Source organism: Seriola aureovittata, chromosome 7 (genome assembly GCF_021018895.1).
Source record: "Seriola aureovittata isolate HTS-2021-v1 ecotype China chromosome 7, ASM2101889v1, whole genome shotgun sequence".
Taxonomy (NCBI): domain Eukaryota; kingdom Metazoa; phylum Chordata; class Actinopteri; order Carangiformes; family Carangidae; genus Seriola; species Seriola aureovittata.
The window spans coordinates 16,452,247-16,474,279 of record NC_079370.1 but is presented as its reverse complement, the minus strand read 5'-3'; the positions used below and the strand labels follow the sequence as shown (position 1 = coordinate 16,474,279).

The 22,033-nt window shown below is 41.9% G+C and overlaps 2 protein-coding genes across 3 annotated transcripts in view; both read right to left on the bottom strand.

Annotated features, from left to right (window-relative positions):
• LOC130172216 (transcription factor HIVEP3) overlaps nt 1-9,180 on the bottom strand; it is a 39,407-nt gene extending 30,227 nt beyond the window's left edge. For both annotated transcript variants that reach the window (XM_056380760.1, XM_056380759.1), the window contains exon 1: nt 8,918-9,180. The gene's annotated coding sequence lies outside the window, so the exon portion shown is untranslated. The remainder of the gene's footprint in view (nt 1-8,917) is intronic.
• Nucleotides 9,181-13,025: 3,845 nt separating this feature from the next.
• Nucleotides 13,026-20,552, bottom strand: serinc2l (serine incorporator 2, like). The gene is made up of 10 exons (XM_056381482.1): nt 20,427-20,552; nt 19,423-19,584; nt 18,944-19,131; nt 18,754-18,833; nt 18,471-18,608; nt 17,412-17,581; nt 16,554-16,644; nt 15,586-15,736; nt 15,284-15,496; nt 13,026-14,814 (listed from the first exon to the last, which is right to left on the bottom strand). Exons 1-10 carry the CDS (start codon nt 20,463-20,465, stop codon nt 14,676-14,678), a joined length of 1,371 nt encoding a protein of 456 aa, XP_056237457.1. The 5' UTR covers nt 20,466-20,552; the 3' UTR covers nt 13,026-14,675.
• Between the last annotated feature and the right edge of the window lie 1,481 nt (nt 20,553-22,033).

Genomic DNA, 22,033 nt, shown 5'->3' with positions numbered 1-22,033 from the left:
CTACTGTAGCTTTCCATCGTTGCAGGCTCTCAACCTGGTCACTGACAAACAACAGCCAACCTATGACTTCTGTTTCCGTGATGCCAATAACAACATGACCAATGATGCAAGTAATAAAACACAACTATGACCAATGAAAGACAGGCTGTTGCTGGCCTAGCACCATAGAGACCATCCATCTCACAGGCTGACAAAGAAACATTATTCTTCCATTCTGACAAAAAAAAAAATCCCATGGAATCCAGCTCAAGGCATTAATTCATGATTTACAATCTTGCTCGTTACATTGCTTGTAATAAAGACAATTTTGCAATCGTAATAACACACAGGGCATCTTTCTTTCCTTTTTTTTTTTACCACTGCTGGAAAAAGCTGTGTGTCTCATGCTCTTTTGCTCAAAGACAAATTGATTTCTCCACTCTACACCCTCCACCCCTCCTTCTCGTTTCTCCAAAACTCTCACTAGGGTTTCTCCTGATCTCCCTCTTCTGTGTAATTTAGGCACTCCCACAGTAATGGACACCCTACTCAGGGGCAGTGAGTGGGAACCCGGCCCCGCTGCTCCAACGACTGTACTCACAAAGAATCCCAATCAGCCTTTCACATCGCTAGCCACATACTACTACAGCTCGGAGGCTCTTTTTGGTAGTGAGGCAGAGAAAGAGAGAGAGAAAGAGAGAGAGAGAGAGAGAGAGAGGCTCCTGGAGAACAAGGAGAAGAGGCGCCTGTCTCCTCGGCTGGTCACATGCTACCAGCTGTGCAGCTCCTGGTCTCCCTATGGGAGTGGATGGCATCCAGCCTTCAGCCAGGGATACACCATGTGCCCACCACTACCCCCCCCCCCCCCACCCCCCCCCCCCACCAGCTCCTCAGGCTTGTCACTGTCCGTTGCAACCTGTCAATCTGCTGACCCCAGCAAGGGGAAGGGGTTTCCTCAGGTTCTCCTCAGCGCAGTGCCATTAAGCATATTAGAGTGTTGATGAAAAATGAAAGTCTGTAGTGACTTAGCCGGGGTTGCTCCCTTGCACTGTGCTGACAGTGCAAAGCTGGGGGGGGGGGGGGGACTACCTGGGTGCAAACATTGGGACTGCTGACTGTCTGAGGTTGTTGAGGACAGCAGGATTACATAATAGAAAACACTAACACCTCCGACTGAGGAAGAGCTTCCTACAGCATTGTCTGTCCTTCTCACCGCAACATATGCGCCCATGCCTTACTCGTCGTCAAAGCTATAGTGTTGCTAATGGCTGCAAATCAAATTCCGAAATAACATTTACATCATCCAAATATCCAATTCATTTTAGCTTTAATGCTATGGGTCTCTAGCCCAATATGTTCTGGCATATGGTGTAGGTCACATGACCCTGCACGGGATAAACGGGTACAGAATACAGAATGATTGATGTGATGGACCTTGACATGCTAACCTCAACTACTGCCTCTTTCCTCAATCATCCCACCACATCCATCCTTTCTCCCTCAAGAGGTGATGAAAACCTTGGTTTTAACATCCAACAGCAAAGGATAAATATGCGGCCCTATGACGAACAGCACATGCTTTTTTTTGTTTTTTTTTCATCATCTGTTTATTTTCTCAATTACGCTGGGTGAGTCTGTGTCAGCAGCTTTGGGGTTTTGCTCTGGCAAAAGCAGAAAGGGAGGGAAGGAGGGGAGGATCTTTTTCGTGGGGTGCAGAAGTTTCTAGAGGAAGCAATGGCACAGATGATGCCTGTGTGTGAATGCCAATGGAAAACCGGCCTGTGCGATCATTGTGATAAGTGAGAGAGAAATGTTGAAGCTACTGTGGGACAGAGCATCCGCAATATCAAACTGTTTTCTCCTCCTTCCATCCACAAATTCACTAACAGAGCGATTGATGCTGAGCAGCATCGTCACCTGACCATTCATCTTCAGACGGTAATCCACCATGACAGTGTGACAAATGTGACATGAGATTACTTCACTAAAGCTGCAGTGCATTGTGGAGCTTGAGCCTGCCTAAGATGATTCACCTACTGTCACGCCTTTTGTTTGACTATGAGGCTGCTGGATCAACTCAACAGTCTCATCAAGGATTATTAGGGGTTTCAGACAGACACCCAAATAAGCATAGAGGGTTTTGTCCTTGAACCCAGAGTCAGCAGAAACCGATCTTAGAGTGACAATAAAATAAGTACCACAGGAGTGCAACCGTTTTTTTGGTCTCAGCCCACTTAAAAGGACTGCACCAGCATGTTTGCAAGGTGTTAGTATATGAGAACACCAAACCTACCAAAGTAACTCTTGAGATTTCGAAATGCAGCAACACAGCAGTGTTCTACGTCTAAAAACATAAGCGGTCAGACAAAGTTTTTGCCACATTAGCTACCACTTTATTTGGAGATTTAAAAACAAACAAACAAAATGTTTTACCTCATTGAGCAAAACTGTGAGTGTGCACAGCTACGGGAGGAATGGCAGGTCAAAGCTGTCTGTAAACTGTGATAGATGTTTACAAAGGATAGTCTGGGTGATAATTTTACTGTTCACCTTTATTTTCTCTTTCAAAATTAATTTGAAAAAACAGTAGTTGTTTTCAATTCAATGAGTCTGATTGTCTGGCTGCTCTTGTTTGTTGCCCGGCTGGACCCACGTTTAGCAATTTTGCTGCGATACATTACATTTTGACTGACCATTTCTGAGTGCATGCTATATAGTTTTTGATTGCTGGGTGTAAACTCTAAAATTGAACAAATGTATTTATTTTTTGTTCAGTATAACTGGTTTGTAGTAAATGTGTAAAATCACTAGTTTGGCCCTAAAATTGTCTCTTTACTTCTTGTATCTGCGGTGACACTAAGCCTGCGACATACAGGAGAGCAAAACTACCCAGACTATGACTACTCTGACTCAACAGATGTGGACCACTGGCTTTTGCGTTTGTCTTCCTCTGCTTTCTGTCTTCCGGTCACAGATTCTGTTTTCAAAGTCCTTGTCTCTGTAATAAATTTGAAAGTTTACTATCCAATAGGGAAATTTCCTTGTTTGCTAAATTTAATTAGCCATGTGCCTAATATTTCTCAGAACCAAACCCCTGCAGTATTTAGCAAGAGAATCTGTGAGCCTTTGGTTTAACAAAATCAAACAATCAGGAAGGGTTTTTTTTTTCCACCTCCTACAGAATAATTGCAGGCTATGAAAGAGCTTTCCACTGCTTTGACACAGTGCAGACGTAGTGGAGAGAGATAGGTCTGGCAGTGCTGGACTAGAATATGACAGGCACCACTCTCATTTTATTGAAGTACAGTGGTAGCCTGTGTTCTGTCTAAACCAAGCTAGGAAAGTTGTCTGTAGGAATGCTCATGCAAATATTGACCTTCAATTAGGTGAAACAGACTCCCTAGCTTAGGGGCTGCAATATGGAAGCATCAGCAAAAACATTATACACATAAACAGCGACAAAATATACATAAACATGCAGAGACATACCTACACAGTGTACACAAACACATCTTGTGTAAATACACCTTCCTTTGCAGCGTGAACTGACATCAAATGGAAGACAACTGCAAAAGCTGAAGCTTTTTAAAAGGTAGTTTTAACCTCAAACAGGATGTCAGCACAGCATCAGTAACATCACAAAACCACAACAAAAATGAACCGTTCTAGTTTAACATAACACACACACAGACCAAAATCGGTGGAGTTTTGTGCCCTTTAATAGGGTGAGGAGCAAATGACCTTCCCAAGTGATGGCAGTCGACCACACTCCTGCATAATTAACAGCATCTAAAATGAGGTGTTCTTTATATGACCTTACCTGACAATGTCGGGGCACAGCTTGCCTACAGGGACTCAGCATTAAATAACAAATGCACATGAACGTGTACAACCCACAGCACACATACAGTTCATGCAACTTTTTTCATTTTATTATTTACATATGACATCATTCAATGGTAGCCGTGGTTTACTGGATGATATTGTAAGCTATGACCTAAAAGATAAAAAAAGAGCATGCCCCGGAGCTCTCCACAAGCCAACACACTTCATAGCATGAAGGCTCACCAGGTAAGAGAGCGTTCCTCAAGGCTGAACACGGCGCACCGCAGACTGACAGCGCCAAGAGAGAGTCAAAACAGATCTGGATTCTACCAAAGGGTGTTCCAAAGATTTCACAAGGTTTTTAAGGAGTGAAGCTAAAGGAGGGGGTCCAAGGGTTAGTTCAACCGCTCTGCCTCAGCGACAGTGACATGGCGAGGGAAGATTGTGCTGGAGCATCGCCTGCTGCCTTGATTTGCTCAGCAGATCTGCGGTAGGGTTGGAAGGATTTTCCCCCAAAGCCCTCTTACCCTCCCACAGAGCAGAAATCCCCTCCAATCCTCGTTCGCAGTTACTGCAGGGACGCCTTACATGCTGAGACAAAGGACTCCAGAGAAGGAGGAAAGGAGAAGAGGAAAGGTGAAGAGAGGAAAGGAAATAAGACGAAAAAGAAGAACAAAAGGGGAGAAAGTGGAGGACACAAGGGAAGAGGAGAAAGGAGAAGGGTAAAGGAAATCAGAAGAGAGGAGAGGAGGGGAAATGAGAGGGCAGGAGAGGAGGAGGGAGTAAAGGAGAAAGGAGGAGAGGAAATTTAAGGAAAGTATACAAGGGGAGAGAAAAGGGCTGAGAGGGGAGAGGAAACCAGGAGAGGAAAGTAAATTAGAGGAGAGGAAGTAGGAGGAATCAGTTCTAAAGAGAGGACAAATGATCCAATATTCATTCGAAACGGTGATTAATGATTAATTATAAAAGTATATTGTGCTTTCTCTTCTTTTCCTTAATCCTCACCCACCCACACACACACACAAACACATACAATGCGACTGATCTGTGATCTGGAACTGTGTGTGTGCTGAGGATTGTGGGGTGTGGTCAGAGGGGTACCTTGGGACCCAGAGAAAGAAAGTGAGAAATTTAGAAGAGGTGGAGATATCTAATCGTGAAATATAATACCTCGCCTGCATCACTGATCGATACACACACTAGGGATGTATCCATAGCTAATCTTTCAAGGCAACGAAGAATCCTCACCGGAGAATCTCGTGCCGAACCTCCAGTGGGTGCAGGTTTAGTTCGATCATTCCAATCTGAATATCCACTCAATGATAAGATACTGTTTGATGGGCGTTTATCGCAGGGTTTTTTTTTCCCAAGCAGTCATCAGCTTCTTGCAAGTATTACACAAATCTCAGCAATGAGATTCTGGCCAAACGCTTTCCAGACATACCTGTGGTAAGCAGCGCAAAAGCTTACAATCACACTACAACAATCACTATTACACAACAGTGGCCACTGTGGAAAGTGAAGACATGCACAAAAATACCAATACTACTATACATACTCAATGTTGATAGGAGGAGAAAACAGATTGGAACATACACAGAGAACAATAGAAAATGTAAATCTAGTCAAAATGTCATATTATGGCCTGGTGAACTTTTGGAGTCGTGATGTAATAATAAAGTGGCCTATTTTGAGGGAGGATTGCCATTACAAACAGCACCCAACCCCCCCCACCCGACATTCCACTTGGCCACCAACTGTGCCTAAGTGGGTAATGATTAACTCTTATGAAGGGAGTGTTTGAATCAGTAACCCCCCTGTTACGCGTCCTCTCCCTGCAGTACCTGCCCGGCTGTACATGTACATCATCGTCTACATATACTGTTACATAACCTGAGCCGGCACACACGGATGTGGGCATGCAGCCACACTAACATACATATTCTACGGTACTGACTCTTTGCTCCCTGGCAAACACAAGGAAACTCTATCTCCATTTTGAAGGGGCAGCCAACACACTGGCCTGGGTGAGAGGTTGAGCCGGAGCCAGACACTGATAGACGACAACCCAACCCACCCCCTCCACCCCCCAACCCACACACACACACGCACGCACACACCCGTCCCGACACACACGCTGACCCAAATGATACAAACGCACACAAAGCTGCGAGAGTAAATAACAGAAAGCATTTCCTAATAAAGAATATATTCACAATGAGAGTGGATGCATGCAATAAAGTTATTAGGCTAGTGGGGCATTTGTGAAGTTGCCAGACTGGCACTCCTGGCCTCCATTTTGCATTGTGTGTGTGTGCATGTGTGTGTTTGCGCGAATGTGTATCCAAGGTCTTGTTCCTGGTTCACTCTGGTCTCTCAGCACTACAGTGGGTCTATTCTTCTCTGGTGCTCCAGAGAACAGGATTAATGACCAGCAGCAGGGACATGAAAAGGTTGTGTCCACCAGCCACCAGGATTTTACAGCCTGGGTGTGTGTCACTGTGTGTGCATGCACGTGTGTGTGTGTGTGTGTGTGTGTGTGTGTGTGTGTGTGTGTGTGTGTGTCACTGTGTGTGTTTATTTTTCTTGCAGGAGACTGATAATGCCATCCCTCCAACATGCTCTCTTAAAGAAAACAAAACTTAAACATGCTCGTACAAGCCGTTTAATACTTTGTGTAATCCGTTGAACCAACAGTCATGCGTGACGCTGAACAGGCTGCACACTGAACATGCGTATTCGCTTTTCTTACAGTGTCATAGGCATCGCACCATCTATTAAGAATTTCACATCAAATTGTCACTCTTACTAGAGAAAAAAAAAAAAACTGCAGATCATCTCCTGATCCTTTGCTCCTGTGTTGCCGTGGTTATCACACCTTGTTATCTGTAGGAGGCGTGTCTGAAGGTTTTAGCAGGAACTCCACGCGACCCTCTCCCTGATGATGGCATTTCATGCATTTAAATCAGCACGTTGCCACCTGCGAGGCTGACTCAGGGTGTGAGAGATGGAGTGAAGTGGAGAGGGTATGCCAGGTGAGTGTGTGTATATGTGAAAGCAGAGATATAGTGTATAAGGTGTTGAGTGGCTCTGTGTTAATTGGCAGAAAACTGCTTTTTTCCATCTGGAGTGTTGCTTGTGCCAGGGAGAGATATAGACGACACACACTCAAACCTGCCTGGCTCACTGAGTGAGGTCTTCAGTAATCAGTGTTACACAGTTACGTTTCGCTTTTATTGTACCTGAACAAACTCATTGCACAAGTCTACAGCTGCGAGACAAAGCTTTTTGTAAGGAACTGGCATTGCTAAACTGTTGACTGGTATGAAAACAGGTTCTGCAGCTATATAGATAATAGCACATTCATCTCCAGCTTTAAAGCATAGTAATTATTCTTAACAAGCCACCTTCTAATATTTTTGCCAAGTTACAATGGTATAAAAATATCAGTGTAAGTCGGACTAGCAGCTTTTATCCCAATCCATGTTGAAACCATAAATGGCAGTAATCCCTAAACCCTAGATCAAATGCTTCAGGATGTCCAACAATCTTGGAAGTTTGTAAGGGAACGGAGCGGCGCTCTCTTTGGGTGCCTGCTGAGCTAGCGCCTTTCTTCAGCCAGCACCACAAGTGGTCTTGATCCAGGCCAGAGCGGAGAACTGTAAGGCTGCCACTTTGTGCTGATTCAATAAGAAATAATTACATATTGGCCTCTCTCCACTCATCCCCCTTTACCACCAGTGCCTGACACTTTACTGTATTCCTGTGCTGTAAGTTGTACTACAGACCCAGAACTGGAAGAGGAGACTGCAGCACTGCTGTTATTTTTTTTAACATCCACATTCCTCTGGATTGGATGGTGAGTTGCATTTATAGGCATATTGAACCTCCAGAAATATATTTTAAAAAATCCCAAAACAAATAAAACACAGTTTCTCAGCAGCACCTGGCTTTAGAGCAGACAGCTGTGCAACCACTGTGATGAACCACTGTTCATCTACATAGAGCAACACATTTCAAGTGCTATCCTTACCTCACTTCCTGCCAGACTGGCATTAGAGCTAAAGAGTGCAACAACTCTCTTATATAATATAAGACCTTTTCTGTCAGCTTTACATTTCTTTTATATATGCTCACGGTTGGATAGATAGATAGATAGATAGATAGATAGATAGATAGATAGATAGATAGATAGATAGATAGATAGATAGATAGATAGATAGATAGAAAGAAAAATGCAGCTACTTACTCAAGGTGACTTCCTGCTACTCTGTTGTTCAGCAAATTGATGGAGTATATATCGTTTATAAGGAAACTATTTTCGCCCAAAAACTCTCACACAGTCATTCATCGTGTCCGTATCCAAAGTCCATACTACAATAATATTGTCGTTCCCTTGCTGTGTAAAGGTGAACCCTGTGTGGGAAGTGTGATAATAAAACAGCTTAAATAATAGAGGGGCTTAACTTGAAGTAGAGTAGGTGTTACTTACTGAACGGCCGCCAAAATAAACCTGTTTGGGTCCCAAACTTAGCCCATCTATCATATAACAGCTGGTGAGTACAAAAGCATGATGTCATCCTCTAAAAATCTGGCAAGTGTAGGTGTAGCCCATGAGAAATAAGTTCACGGGCCCGATCGTGAATCTTACATTTGTGCGTATAGGCTGCGTGCGTGCGCGTGTGAGAGTCCGCACTGTTGCTCTCCTCAACCGGTTTGTCATTTAGGACAAACGGGGGTGAATGAAGGTACATGATGAAGCATATGCTGTCAGCTGTCCGCGCAGCGCCCCCGCCGCTGCTTCAGCTCAAAATGCTGCGCGTAGCTGCTGTAGTTTGGACCGCGACAGTCCACCCAAACCCCTCTGAACTGACTGCTGCCGTGGTGCGCCGCATGCTACCCATCCTCACTGCTTTTTTTTTTTTAAACTCCGTTTATCATTATAACACGTAACGAGGCAACTCAACTTCATGACACACTCTTACTGTGAAAACACGGGTGGGATCCTGCCTTCAACTTCACACCATACTACTCCTCCCTCCCTGTGACAGCCACTGCAACACCACCGAGCTTAAGTCATAAACACAGCAATAATAATAAGGTTCATATTTACCAGCTTGCTACTGTACGGGCGCTGCAGCCATTTATCCCGTAGTGAAAGGGCCAGAAGTCCGCATTTCCTGGATTGTGATGCGCTAGATCGAGCTGCTCTCGGTGCCCGCGTTCCTGGGGAGGGAGAGCTGGAGGGGCTCGGGGTGCTTCCCACTGTTGTGTCAGACCGGACAGCGATGCCACATTCAGCTGATCGCCACAACAAAACAACATCTCGCCCTACGCAAAGCACACTCAGCTGCTCCGCACCACCCCGCACGGCAGTTTCGGTGGACACCGCCCCCTCCCTCTCTCTCAGCCTCAACCAGTGGGGTGGCGCGCCGAGCCCGCCTCATGAATAATCATGAGCTGGCGGAGCCGGCGATTGGTTGAAAGGAGCAGTTCCTGGTTAAGGATATTAATTCCAATTAGCCAGGCAACCTCATGCAGTCGCTTAAATGAGAATAGGAGTTTATGAGAGTGATGTAGGAGATCATGCACCCTCTGATCTGAGCTTTCAGCTACAATATTTCACCTCCACACACTTATACCACCACACACTCCTTCCTGCTATAGCCCAAGAATGAATAGCCAACGTTAAGTGGTGCTGACATAGCATCACACACAGCAGAGATAATAATGGAGGTCAGGATGTGAGGCCACAAATCAATTAACTTCTCCCAGCTGACTGTGTGAGCTGTTGCAGGATCAGAGGCAGTGTTTTGCAAATTTTTTTTTTTTTTTGCACACATCTCAGTGCTCAGAGCATTCCTGCTGTTCTGATGACCCTGTCTGTCTGACCCGAAGAGGGTCAGATACAGTAAAGGGCAATGAGAGAAGCAGGCCCGACTGTAGCCGTAGCTTGGTAACCCCGGAGATCAAATGGTGTTGCATAGGTCAGTGAACATCAGAGCTCACATGTGATGGTAACTGGCAGCACACCTCATCATTTCAGCTTACACATCACTGTCATGGCACACAGGGAGGAATAAACACATGGAGGAATAAAGCTGCTGTGAGGACAATGAGACAATCAGCAACAAACAGCAGCTGAATGATTACATGTCATGTCATGATGTCTTGTAGAGGAGAACCTGATGCAGAATAAGTAACATTTTGTCCTCTCCGCATAAGAGGGTACAGTTAGACCCACTCTTTTGTGTCTCATATTTTCAGACCTGCCTGTGCATCTGCATCCAGCACGCTGACTCTTTGTTCCTGGCGTTGAGAACAGCGCCGCAGCAAAGAGGAAAGGGAAGGAAAGGAAAGGAAAAGTGGGAGGGGAGGAAGGTGGGGGAGAGGTGTAGAAGAAGAGGAGAGGAGAGCAAAAAGAGAGACAGTGGGAGGAAGTGAGAGACAGAGCAGGAGAAGGTGGAAGGAGTGCAGGGACATGCTGTGGTGTGAGCGCTCCGTACTGCTACAATATGACTCTGACAGGCTTATGTAACCAGACTGGCCTGGCATTTGGCTCACAGCAGACGCCGGCTGCACTGACTGTTATATAACTGCATTAGCTGCTCCTCTGAGCTGAGGGAGAGCATGCGCACAGGAGAGCCCTCCACACACACACGCGTTCACACACACACACAGACACACACACACACACTCAGATTTTTAGATTTCTATACTTCCAGTTTAAGACAGAGTGACTGCATTGCACTGCAGCCAGAGTGAGAGGATGGATGCGATTGTACACAATGAGGAAAATAACCCTACCAAGTCCCGGGGAAGTTCATTAGTTCATTAAAAACAAGCACATCTATTAGTGCCCACATTTTACTTGCTGGAGACAAACTATGTAGTGAGTCCGACAGGCATCAGCATCTTCTCTTCCCATCAACCTGCAACAAGTTTCCCATCCTGAAAAGCCTAATTGGGGCTTAATGTTGGGTAAATGTTTCCAGTGCACATGCAGTATGCCAGCAGGGCCCAAACTCAATTAGCTCCCCTGCATGCAGCACATAATTTAATGGGCCTGGATCCCACTCTTAAAACCCAATTACACCTCAGACAGGCATTTCCAGTCATTCTGTCAAAGAGGTGGTCAGGGATACGCAATCCTCTCGCAAAACAATGCTTATCCAAATCAGCATCAGGAGCAGCTGTACTACTCATTTATTGTTTACTGCTCATTTAAGTTGTAGTAATTAGCACTGACTCGAAGCTTAAAAACTGTGCTGACTTATGTAGAGAATGACCTTATTCTTGACGAGTGAATGCAAAATACAGCTAAATGCTGACATTTCCCAGCCAACGTGGGAACAGGCAAGTGGAGATTAAGGTCAGGGATAACACTGCAACTGATAACCATTGTTTCAGTCAATCTGCAATTAAAAAATCCCAGGATGCCTAACCAAGCATGGCTGCAGAGCTACACTAAGTGGTTCATAATCAGCACTTTACAGCCTCTGATCTCTTATTACAGCGACAAATTGCATCTGATGATAACAGAGGAAATGAAGGTGGGATTTATGACACTGGAGCCAATGGCCAAAGACGGAGAGTGTCTTAAATCTACCCTAGGAGAAAAATCCAGTTCACACTTGTACACCTGATGATAACAGGTGGAAATAAAAGTGCGATTTATGACGCTTAGCTAATTTGTTCTCAGAGGCTGTTGGCTGTGTTCAGAGGCTGTTAAATTTCAATGGGGCTAATGGAAGAAGAGTATAGTGCGAAGAGTTCTTTAGTCTCAAGAAACTCAGTCTGGTGCTTTTATACAATAAATACTTCAATCACTCACAGAGAAATGAAGGAATAGGAAGTGAGTTTACGAGAGTGAAGGCAGTTCTTAAAAGAGTAAAGACTGAGATTATGTTTAGTCTGGCTGCAGCGATAAAACTGAAACAATTAAAATCAAAACACCAGAGGTTTGGAAGGAGATGTTGCCTGTCTGCTCCTTTTCCATCACATCTGTTGGTTTGGTAGTGAGTTTACTACAATGTCTAAGTCTCTTTTGAAGATGATGATTGCACAAGACTCAACAGACAACCCCCCTCATCCCACCTCCTCTGCGTGTCTGACCCATGAAGTGAAACCATGTGTCAGGACAGTGAGCACTGCAAAGAGACAAGACAGGACTTCCACTTTGCAAAACATTCACGCGATGAGGACAGAGGGTTTAACTACAGAAAAAGACTAGGCTTGCGACTTTCAGCAGTGAAACTTAAGGAGTGTTTGTAATGGCACACCACACTGTTTGCACACTAATTTAGCTAAATCTGTATCAGTTCTTTTTTCTGTCAATGAAGCCTTGTTGAGGAACCACATACTATTTACAGCATGCAACACTGGAAAATCATGTTTTAAATTTATTCTAATTGAAATATCTTTACCTCATATTTAGTTTGTATCAATACTGCATTACATCATGTACTTGAACTTATGTCCACTCCCTTCTGATCCAATCTGTATTACTACCCGTTTTCTTTACTGTCTGTTAATTGTTTTTTTTTATGGTTTTACGGTTGCATGCTGTTGTCCAAGTCTTTGTTTTCTCTGCTACACGTGAAGAAAACGAAAAATTCAGTCTCACAGCTACACTGTGACACAATCCATCAACTCAGGATTGTCTTAGACAGGCTGAGGGAGGGGTGGTGCTGTGAGAGGGTGGAAGTCGACAGGAGGTAGTGTGTCCTGAGCGGTTCCAGACAGTGCCAACTGGATTGAGTGACTGTAGCAGCCAAAACCAACATGTCCCGTCTGCCAACCAGGCAAGAAGGAAATAACACAGCAGAGACTGTAAGCACTGGCGCGCACACTGCTCTGTCGCCGCACCAGCACAAAAGACAGGTCACATACATTTACTGCTGCAATTTACAGCTAGGGAAAAGGAGTGAGATCTAGTCAGAGCTGTACTGTTCCGTCTAGTGGTACCCCAGTGACCCTTTAGAGATAAGGAGATGTTAAGTATAATCAATAACATCCATGCAGCACTTAAAGCACCCTAAACATAAACGTAATAATTACCTTTCCAGTAATTACAGCTCCTCAGTATATCAATGGTAAAACATCATCAAATGTAAACAAAAAAAAATGTCTTCCATTACACTTTTATCAAATTATTTTGTAGGTTTTACATTCCATCATCATCTCTTTGACATTTTTCATGCAACTGTAAAGTGACTGAGTGAAGGTTTTCCATCTTTATTAAAAATAAAATTTATACATTAATTACAATATTAATTCATGCCAAAGGCCTATGCCTTATGGCATGCAATGACTGACTCACCACAATGTGTAAGGCATAATAAGCACGTCAACATTAGTGACTTTTTTTGAAATGCTGAACTACAAAAAGGCACTTAATAGTGTTCTGAAATATTGCATGTTATGATCTAACGTTGGCAAATCTGTGTAAGTATTTTTCCTTTGTAGGTGGATAATGGTAAAATACATTTGACATATGTGATAAACAAAATTAATATAAAACAACTCAATTTATCACGTCACCTGGAAAAATCTATTCACAATATTCACATGCAGCCAGAGAAACAGGAAGTCTGATTTGTGTGTGTGTGGGTGTTGAAGTGTTGGAAAAGAACATAACATAGACAAAGGATAACATTTACAGGATTGTACCAAAATCATTTTTCACAAGTACAAAATATACTCATCTTATTTTAACTCATTCCGTTCATACTGAAATTGAGGTAACTACTATATAATGCATAAAATTACGTAACACCATTACAACCATCAACATACTATGCAGCTCATTACCATTTAAGAGCAATTTATCATTTCTGAAATGCTTCATTATTGTTTTTTTTTTACATTACAACATTTAAAATACCTTTTCTCTAGACTCAGTAGCACACTCTGCAACATTCTGGAAATAATGGTGTCTGTGAGAGCGCAGGTGGCGTGGAGTTAACGCCATCACCTCCTGAACCGTATCGCTGCACATTGCATGATGCTGACTGCTATGGATCAATACAAGCCTCCCTGCTGCAAATAGACTGCTATACAGGTACAGACTGTTACCGTGGCTGTACAAGGCCAAACACAGTCAGACATGAAAAGGCTTAGCACCGCAGATTAATTACCTATCGTGAAAAGGCAAGGAAGAGCTGAGATTAGACTGGTTGTATATTAGGACTCTCTGGATCAAGGTGCGATGACGTAGATTTGCATACAGCCCAGCAGCAAAGGGGAAGCCCTGTTATGATCTGTGGGGTGTGTCATATTAGTCTTATCTAACTCTCACACTCACCTCGCTCTGGGGCTCCTAAAGAGGGCTACCCTGGTTGCACCAGCACTAAGAGTCCAGCTAATCAGACAGGCTCCAGACTTGGCCAATCAGAGAAGTCTGATCTCAAAGGCCTTAAAAAGGGAATCTGTAAATGAAACGTCTGAGGTATTGAGAAAGTGCCTTGTTGCTTTGTGATAGTCCAGTAACTAAAATTCAGCAAAAATATAACAGAGCTCATACAATCATGCCACATCAAGGTGAGTCACTGGCAAAGAAAATACCTTCTTGTGGCTAACACCAGCATCAAACAGGCTAACTAATAAAATCAATTTACACTTTCAAACATCTGTAGTGATTACAACACTCAAACATACTGAGAAAAGTAAAACAATAGAAACACAATAGCAAAAGTGTTCATCTGGAAAAGAAAAAATAATAATTTTAAGTATTTCCCTTATAGCATCCTTCCTATTTCCTTTATAGCATCCTCCACACTGCCTTCTACATTAGGCACGAAAACAAACAAACAAACAAACAAACAAACAAAAAAAGCCAGAATCAAAGACAGCCAAAAGACAAGGCGTGCTCAGTTGAAATCCCTATCAGGGAAGATGAGTGGGGCGATGAGGGTCCAGAGGTAGAGGCCAAGGCCCAGCCAGCTGGAGCTCATCTTCACCCACACAGCAGGCATACTGCTCTGCATGGCCTGGGTGGTGGTGTCCGGTCTGAGTGAGGATGCAGAGGGAAAAGTACAATTTAAAGAAACCAACTAAACATAAAACATCTATTGGAATCAATCTTCAAAAATTTTTCCTCTGAGGGCTTTTAATCAAGACACTGTGGTGGATGAGTTTTTTCTTTTATAGAAAGATGATTGTGGAAATATTCAAGTTGTGCAGGAAGAACGAGTACTTCCAGGTGAAGTAATGATGTGCCCTCTGGTGGCCAAAGTATAGGTCTGCAATGCCTGAAACCTAATAATTTCAAAACATCTGGCCATCTTAGAAACATCAAACACAGGTGTTTTACTTTTTGCTGTTGTTGCTCTTGAGCTCATTATTTTATCAGATGCAGATTTTAACATTTTTTTCTGTTTTTAAGCACTTTTACTTCCCTCCAGTCACAAGTCTAACTGTCTAACCTTTGGGCACCTGTTGTTGGATGTCAAACAATATGTTGAGGAGAGACACTTACTGGTACCAGTTGGTGAGAGTCATCATGATGTACAGAGAGGCCAGACAGAGGTGGAAGTGGAAAAAGGAGTAGTTGTAGGTGACTTTCTCTTCCTCATTGTCCACGGCTCTGCGTATGCCGTCCTCTCCCACTACACCCTCTCCTCCACCCTCTCCTCCACTCTCCTCTGTCTGCATCAGCTTGTTTACCTGGGTGTTGCTGGACGAGCGAATACTAAGGGAGCAAGATGGAGAGCGAGTTTTGCAAAAAATATAAAAATAATAAAAAAACAGGAGAAGAACAATTTGAGACAGTAAACCTACCTGGCATAGAGAGTGCAGAAAAGAAAGATGACCAAACCTACGATGCCCTGGGCATCCCACCACTGCACCTGTCCTGTAGTGCCATCACCAGATGGTACAGTGGTGCTGATGTTTGACACTAGACTCAATAGGCTGGGGTTACAGTTCCGATCTAAAACAAAAAGTATACACATACAGCATTATTATACAGTGAGCCTGTTTACACTTGATATATTCTTGTATCTCAGAGCATCTGAAATCCATTTGACTGTAATGGCAATACATAAAAAAAAAATCTTATGTAAATTAACTCATGCATTTGGCAATATTAATATAGTAAAAACAAAGTAAATGTTTTCCAGTTCATTAATACATTACTCTCATTAAGACTGAACTAAATGCTGATGTTGAGCACTTCTCTACTGTTTACTAATGTTTTTTTGCTGGTCTGTCTTGTGTTAGAAAAAAAGCAGCTGTTGCCTATGGCATCTAGCAAAAAGAAAAGTTTGTGCAACATTCATAAAATATGAGAGTTTTCAGAAAAGGCAAGGCCAAGTAGCACTTTCCAAAACAAAAGTGAAATCCAGTTCTACATGGACAGAGATGTGATTTCAATGTCACATGTAAAGAGATCTCAGATGCCTTCATGTGTAGATAAAACTAAAGCTAATGCATGACAGCAATTGTGGAGTCTACCAAAAGGCAACTGAGCACTAGCTGTACAGTCACCACAAGCTTGCCCATTGTTGTCATTTACTAGGCAAAGACAGATCACATGACATGAGATAAGGAAGGTGTGCTAACTAGCAGTAAACAATGCAGCTCTTTGTTCCTATATCATGTCAGGGAAGACTCACCCATGTGGTCAAAATGCAGCAGCAGATAAACAGCAAGTGCATAAATTTAAAGAAAACAGAGCATAATCACATCTGAGCATGCAACCAAAAGCTACAGAGGAGAACTGTATTATAAATCATCGGGAGACTTACTTGGATTGTTGGTCATTGCAGACCAAGTGACATACATAGTGTAGAGGGAGATGAGTGAAGCCTGGAGCAAACCAGAGTGTGGCTGAGCTTCCTGTATCACACAGGACAAAAATACAGCATTACAGACTTTCACACAACACTGTGTTTCAGACTTTAAAGACACTATGAAATAAAACTCTTCACATAATAAAAAACTGATGCATGTAAATAATTTATTCTTTGACTTAACTGGTTATACAAACTTATAACCGCATGTGAGATGGAAAGACCTTTGACTGGAAAAGCAAAACTAATGCTGCGCTGCATTCAAGAAATTGTTTAAATAACTAACTGTGGTCAGATGTGAGTATTTCTATTAAAAGTGCAACTGAGAGTGTAAAAAATTATCTATGAAGCAGGGGAGACACATGGTTTATTTTCAATTTGCCATATTATAGTCTACTCAGTGTAAAAAAATACAAAACCCTTTTCCTCAAAGGATTGAATAGCAAGGACAAACATAAGGCCATGTCCATCACTAGTAACAATAAATGTGAAGACACCATTCTCCTCTCTCCTTCTATCCACAATAGTGTTTTAATACTGTTTTCAAAGATTTCACTGCCCACATTTGAATGCAAAAACAATATGAAAGCTGTGTATTTTATGCCACTGTATGTTCTCAAAGTTTGTCTGACAGTATAAATGCAAATTGACATTATTTGTATTTCTTGGAATGAGTTGTAGATGACAGAAAGTTGTTATGTCAACTCTGGAGAGGATTTCAAGTACGGTTTTTAGGGAAAGCCACAAAATAATTGTGTTTTCAAATGTATCTGCTTTAGTTTGGTTATGGCCAAAGGCTGTTCTATACTGTACCTGTATCTTAGGAAGGATGGAGACAATGGATATAATGATGCAGAAGATAAGGTTGAGGCTGATGAAGACCTTGTGCTCTGTGCAGTCATCAGACTGTGTGTAGTAAACGTAGAAAAGCACCACAGCAGTGATAGCCAGGGCATAGTAGATGACGGTAAAAGACAGCAGGCCTGTAATTTACATAAGCATAGATTAAAATTAATTGCTTAAAACCACAAGTATAATAAAAATGAGTTAATGACTTGGACAGCAGACATCTGTCTTCTAATCAAGAGGCAAGAGTGAGAGACAGGATCCACACACTGTTAATAGCTCCCAGCAATTTTTTAAAATTAAAGTTTCGATCTATTAGAGATATTCATCAGGCACTGTCAAAATCTGACACAATTTGACAGTTGACAAAACTGTCAAAATTTGACAGTGCCTGACAAAGATCCTCTCTCTGACTATTGTTTTAAATTTGAATTATCTAATTCAGCACCTGTGAAAGTCTCTTTGGATGTGCATGCTTTACACCCTGTTTGTCCTGTATAATTATTTGACAAATAAATAGTTTAAGATTGGAAGAAACTAGAGCCTAACCGATATATTGGTTGGCCGATTTTATCTGCTGATACTGGCCTATCAAAGATGTAGCACCATCGGCACATATGTTCTCAGCTATGCGCTGATATGAATACTTTTATCAAGAAGTAATAATGCAGTGGAAACGCTTGGGTGTAGTCAAGTTATATAGGCTTCATTTTATGTATATTTGATCCTTTGTTTTCATTCAAGTTAATATGTATATACATACATATTTGTTCTTATGTTAAGTTTACCGTTTTAGTGCACTGATTTAATTTTTGACTTTAAAGTTTATTGTTAAACTGTAAAATATCCTGCTTTCATTACATATCTTTTTCACAAGTATATATATACACACACATACATATAAATGTATATGTGTGTAAAAATCAATCTCGGAATTTTTTTACTCCCTTATATTGGTATCGGCCCCAAAAATCCACTATCGGTTGGGCTCTAGAAGAAACGTCTCTTTTCAAGTGAATATTGTACCTGCAAACCAGCATTTGTTGTCACTATTTTCAGCATTTTCTACCCACACCTTGTTCCAGGAATGGGCAAAGTCGATGAGGAGAATAAGTTGGATGATAATGAAGATGAAGGATCCCACCACTCCAAAGTAAAACCACACTGAAAAGTGAACGGATAAAGCTGATACAGTTTCTGAAAACTGACTAAAAAGTCACTGATAAATCACAAACTCAGTTTTGTGTGTGCTCAAGAAAAGGATAAAATATATTTATATTTATTGTAATTTAACAGAGCATGTTAGTACCAGTATGAAATGTTCCGTCAGGGATGAAAAAAGCTCCCACTGTTATCCCAACCAGGATCAGAAACTTAAAGAACCAGAACCTGGAAAATAAATAGTTACAAACCCACCATCAGTACAGCAGACAGACAGAAGTAGCACATGCAAATCTACCTCCATCCATGAACCACTGAGTTCCATATAAGGCACTTACCCATTTTGAATGGCTGCACGTGGGTCTTTGCTGCTACGGACGCGAATCATGATGGCGGAGAACAGAAAGAAGAAGCAGGTCATGGCGAAGCACATACGGTACACAGACTTGTAGCCCACAAGGACATCACAGTTGGCCTTGTTTTCAATACCAAGTATAGTGGTTCCTCCTTGGCAAAATCCTGGGATCTACACAAGAAAGTCAGATTAAACTAATTTGTAATTTAGCTCATCTATAACATATTTACCAGAGAAAATATGTATACTTACAATAACATATGGTAAATTTCTGTGAAAATATTAAATTATAAAATGACTGCAACAACTGCATCTTGCAACACATTTTAGACATTTCCTGCATACCAACTGTGTAACCAGAGGATATAGATGCGTCATCGCAACTACTTCCAGTTTCTGATCAGTCAACAGTACAGTCAAGTACATACATACACATTACACAAATACACACACTGATCTCACTTTTCGGAGCTGTGTTTCCATTCCAGGAAGGATCATGATGACAGACACCATGGTCCCCAGCAGCAAGAAGAAGGAGAATACCAGCCTTGTGATAGTGGAGTTATTGGAGGAGGGGCAGCATCCACACAGAAGGCATGGTGCTGAGCCACACAGACAGGAGGCCTATAGGAAGGGGCATAGGGTGGGAGTGGGAGTAAAAACGATGGACAAGTAAAAGCTTTGGGCTGGACAGGCTTTTATAAATTAGACAAGGGCCAAATGAATGTAAGCAACTGCTTTGGCAGAATGCCAATCGCTAATAGGTCTTGTTCCATTAGAAATACTGGGCTGGTATATTATTAATCATAACAGTGAATTTCCAATATGGGGATTCAAGTAGATAAGCATAAACCACAACACGGGCCTATTGTTATCCTTGTAAGTAAATCTAGGGCAGAACTACCCTTTGGCTTTTATGATGGTCACAGGTAAATATATAACCCACACAGAAAGACAGACTCCACTTTATTAATCTAAAGCTACTAACAGTGACCGAGCTAGCCAATCTAACGCTAAACGAACGGTACTCTTGTAGCAGTCTGCCAGTTGTTGTCTCAGAGATAATCCAAAGCATATAAATTCATTTTTTGTCAATAACTTGGTAGTGTTAGCGTAACTATGTGACCTGGCTAGCTGGGTTAAATGTGTTTACACCAGTGCCAAAGGCCCAATCTGACACTTTCCTTGGTGATTCAGTAGCTTGCAAAGCGAACTTTATTCGTATATCTGGCGTTATAACTACCCAGTACAACTAGTATCTGCTGTTATCTTACTAACTAGCTATAACAACAGCTTTTTAGGTTAAATGTCACGTAGGTGACATTTAACCGAACTAATTTATCAGCTAGCTAACGTTACCCTTAGTTTATCTCATCTAGCTAAAAGCTAACGTTAGGACGACAAGAGGGAACAAAAGCCTCCCGTTGATATTTGAGATAATAGTCGTATTTGGATTAGATACTTACACAGCTGGCTAAAGAACACAAGGCCAGACAAGCTCCCATTTTGACATTAAAATGCTGAAATGGACGGTAGCGTATCGACGCCTTTCGCTGCACCGTATAATAATACCACAGCCCAGGACACCAAACAGTCGGAAGCTGCTCATCGGCTTTTCAAAATAAAGGTTTTCACGATTGACACAAATGATACATTTTTCAAGATGCAAAACACACAAAAAATAGTATACTGCACCCACCAAGAGACGTTAGTGTGAGTAGGACGAAAAGGAAATTGTTTTAACCATAGTTATTTCAGCGTATAAAAATATGCTGCATTTTTATGAATGATGACACATCGTTATGTGGTTAAGGGATTGAACTTGTGTAGTGGCACCGTTTATTTCAGCCAATCCAAATTTACTCTAGGTGTGTCTGCTGCACACAGTGAATAACATGATGGTAAATGTGGGGACTTTGAAACCTACCATCTGTTCTCTTGCTCAACATCCCAGAAGCTGCGTGTCTGTTCTTTAAAACTAAGCGGACAGCAAAAGAGAGCCTGTCAGGTGCTGACAGAAGCCTCTTCAAAGCCCCTGCTGTTAGTAGTGCACTAGCACAGTAGGGAGCCAGCAGTGGTTGGGTTATTAATAGTCCCATTAAAACCTAACCTGGAACAAGGAATAATTTCGTGCTAAATACTCAAATAATTTAAAAGCAAGTATGAGCATTGAGTGTTGAGTATTAGTAGGCTGAGTAAAATTAACCAGTTTGGACATTTTCTCAGTTCACCATACACTGAAAGGAAACATAACAAATAATCAGTAGATTATCGACTTTACACTTGAAAATAAACCCGCAAGGTATATAGCCATAAAGCACAAAGTGACCATTGCAACATACTGTGAATATGCAACATGAGTGGGGTTTTCTGCTAATTTTTAAATGCACTGTGTACAATAGGAATAATCTTATGCTACCACAGATCCCAACTCTAGCTATGAAAATAAGTAGACCATGGTTTTCATCTATGAAATACACACAGTACTATACCCGGGGCTATTAGAAATGTTTTCTATCCTCTTCACTGAAATTTCGAGCCAATGAGTGCAACCACTGTCCCGTGCCTAGATGAAAGTATTTCTCGGATTTCCAGCTCAAAAGGTATGACTTAAAAACAAACACTGAATCCCATCTTCCAATATTAATCTAGTGGTAATGTAGAAACTTGTGTTTTATTATAAAGTGGTCCTACACAGCAGGATAAAGGCTTTCTTGATTGTATAGTCTCTAATCCACTTTGGTCACAAGTGCTGACACAGCACTGTTGAGATAGGTCTGTCTATGCGAGACAACAAGTGATCTGATGGATTATACTAAAGATATCATATTGCCACTGTCCACCAAGCTGAATTTAAATTCTGTGAAAATATTACCATAAAAAACATGTTCCTAGAAGCACTTCTTTTATAATACTAGAGTATTTAAATGATAGTGTAAGTGAAATAGCCAACTGTAACATGAATGCTTTTTAATTGCTACATATGCTATGTGAATAACAGACATAGTATTTGCATTTTAACTTTTTGTCAGGTTGATTCCTCTATCCGACACTAGGTAGCAGCATTTAACCA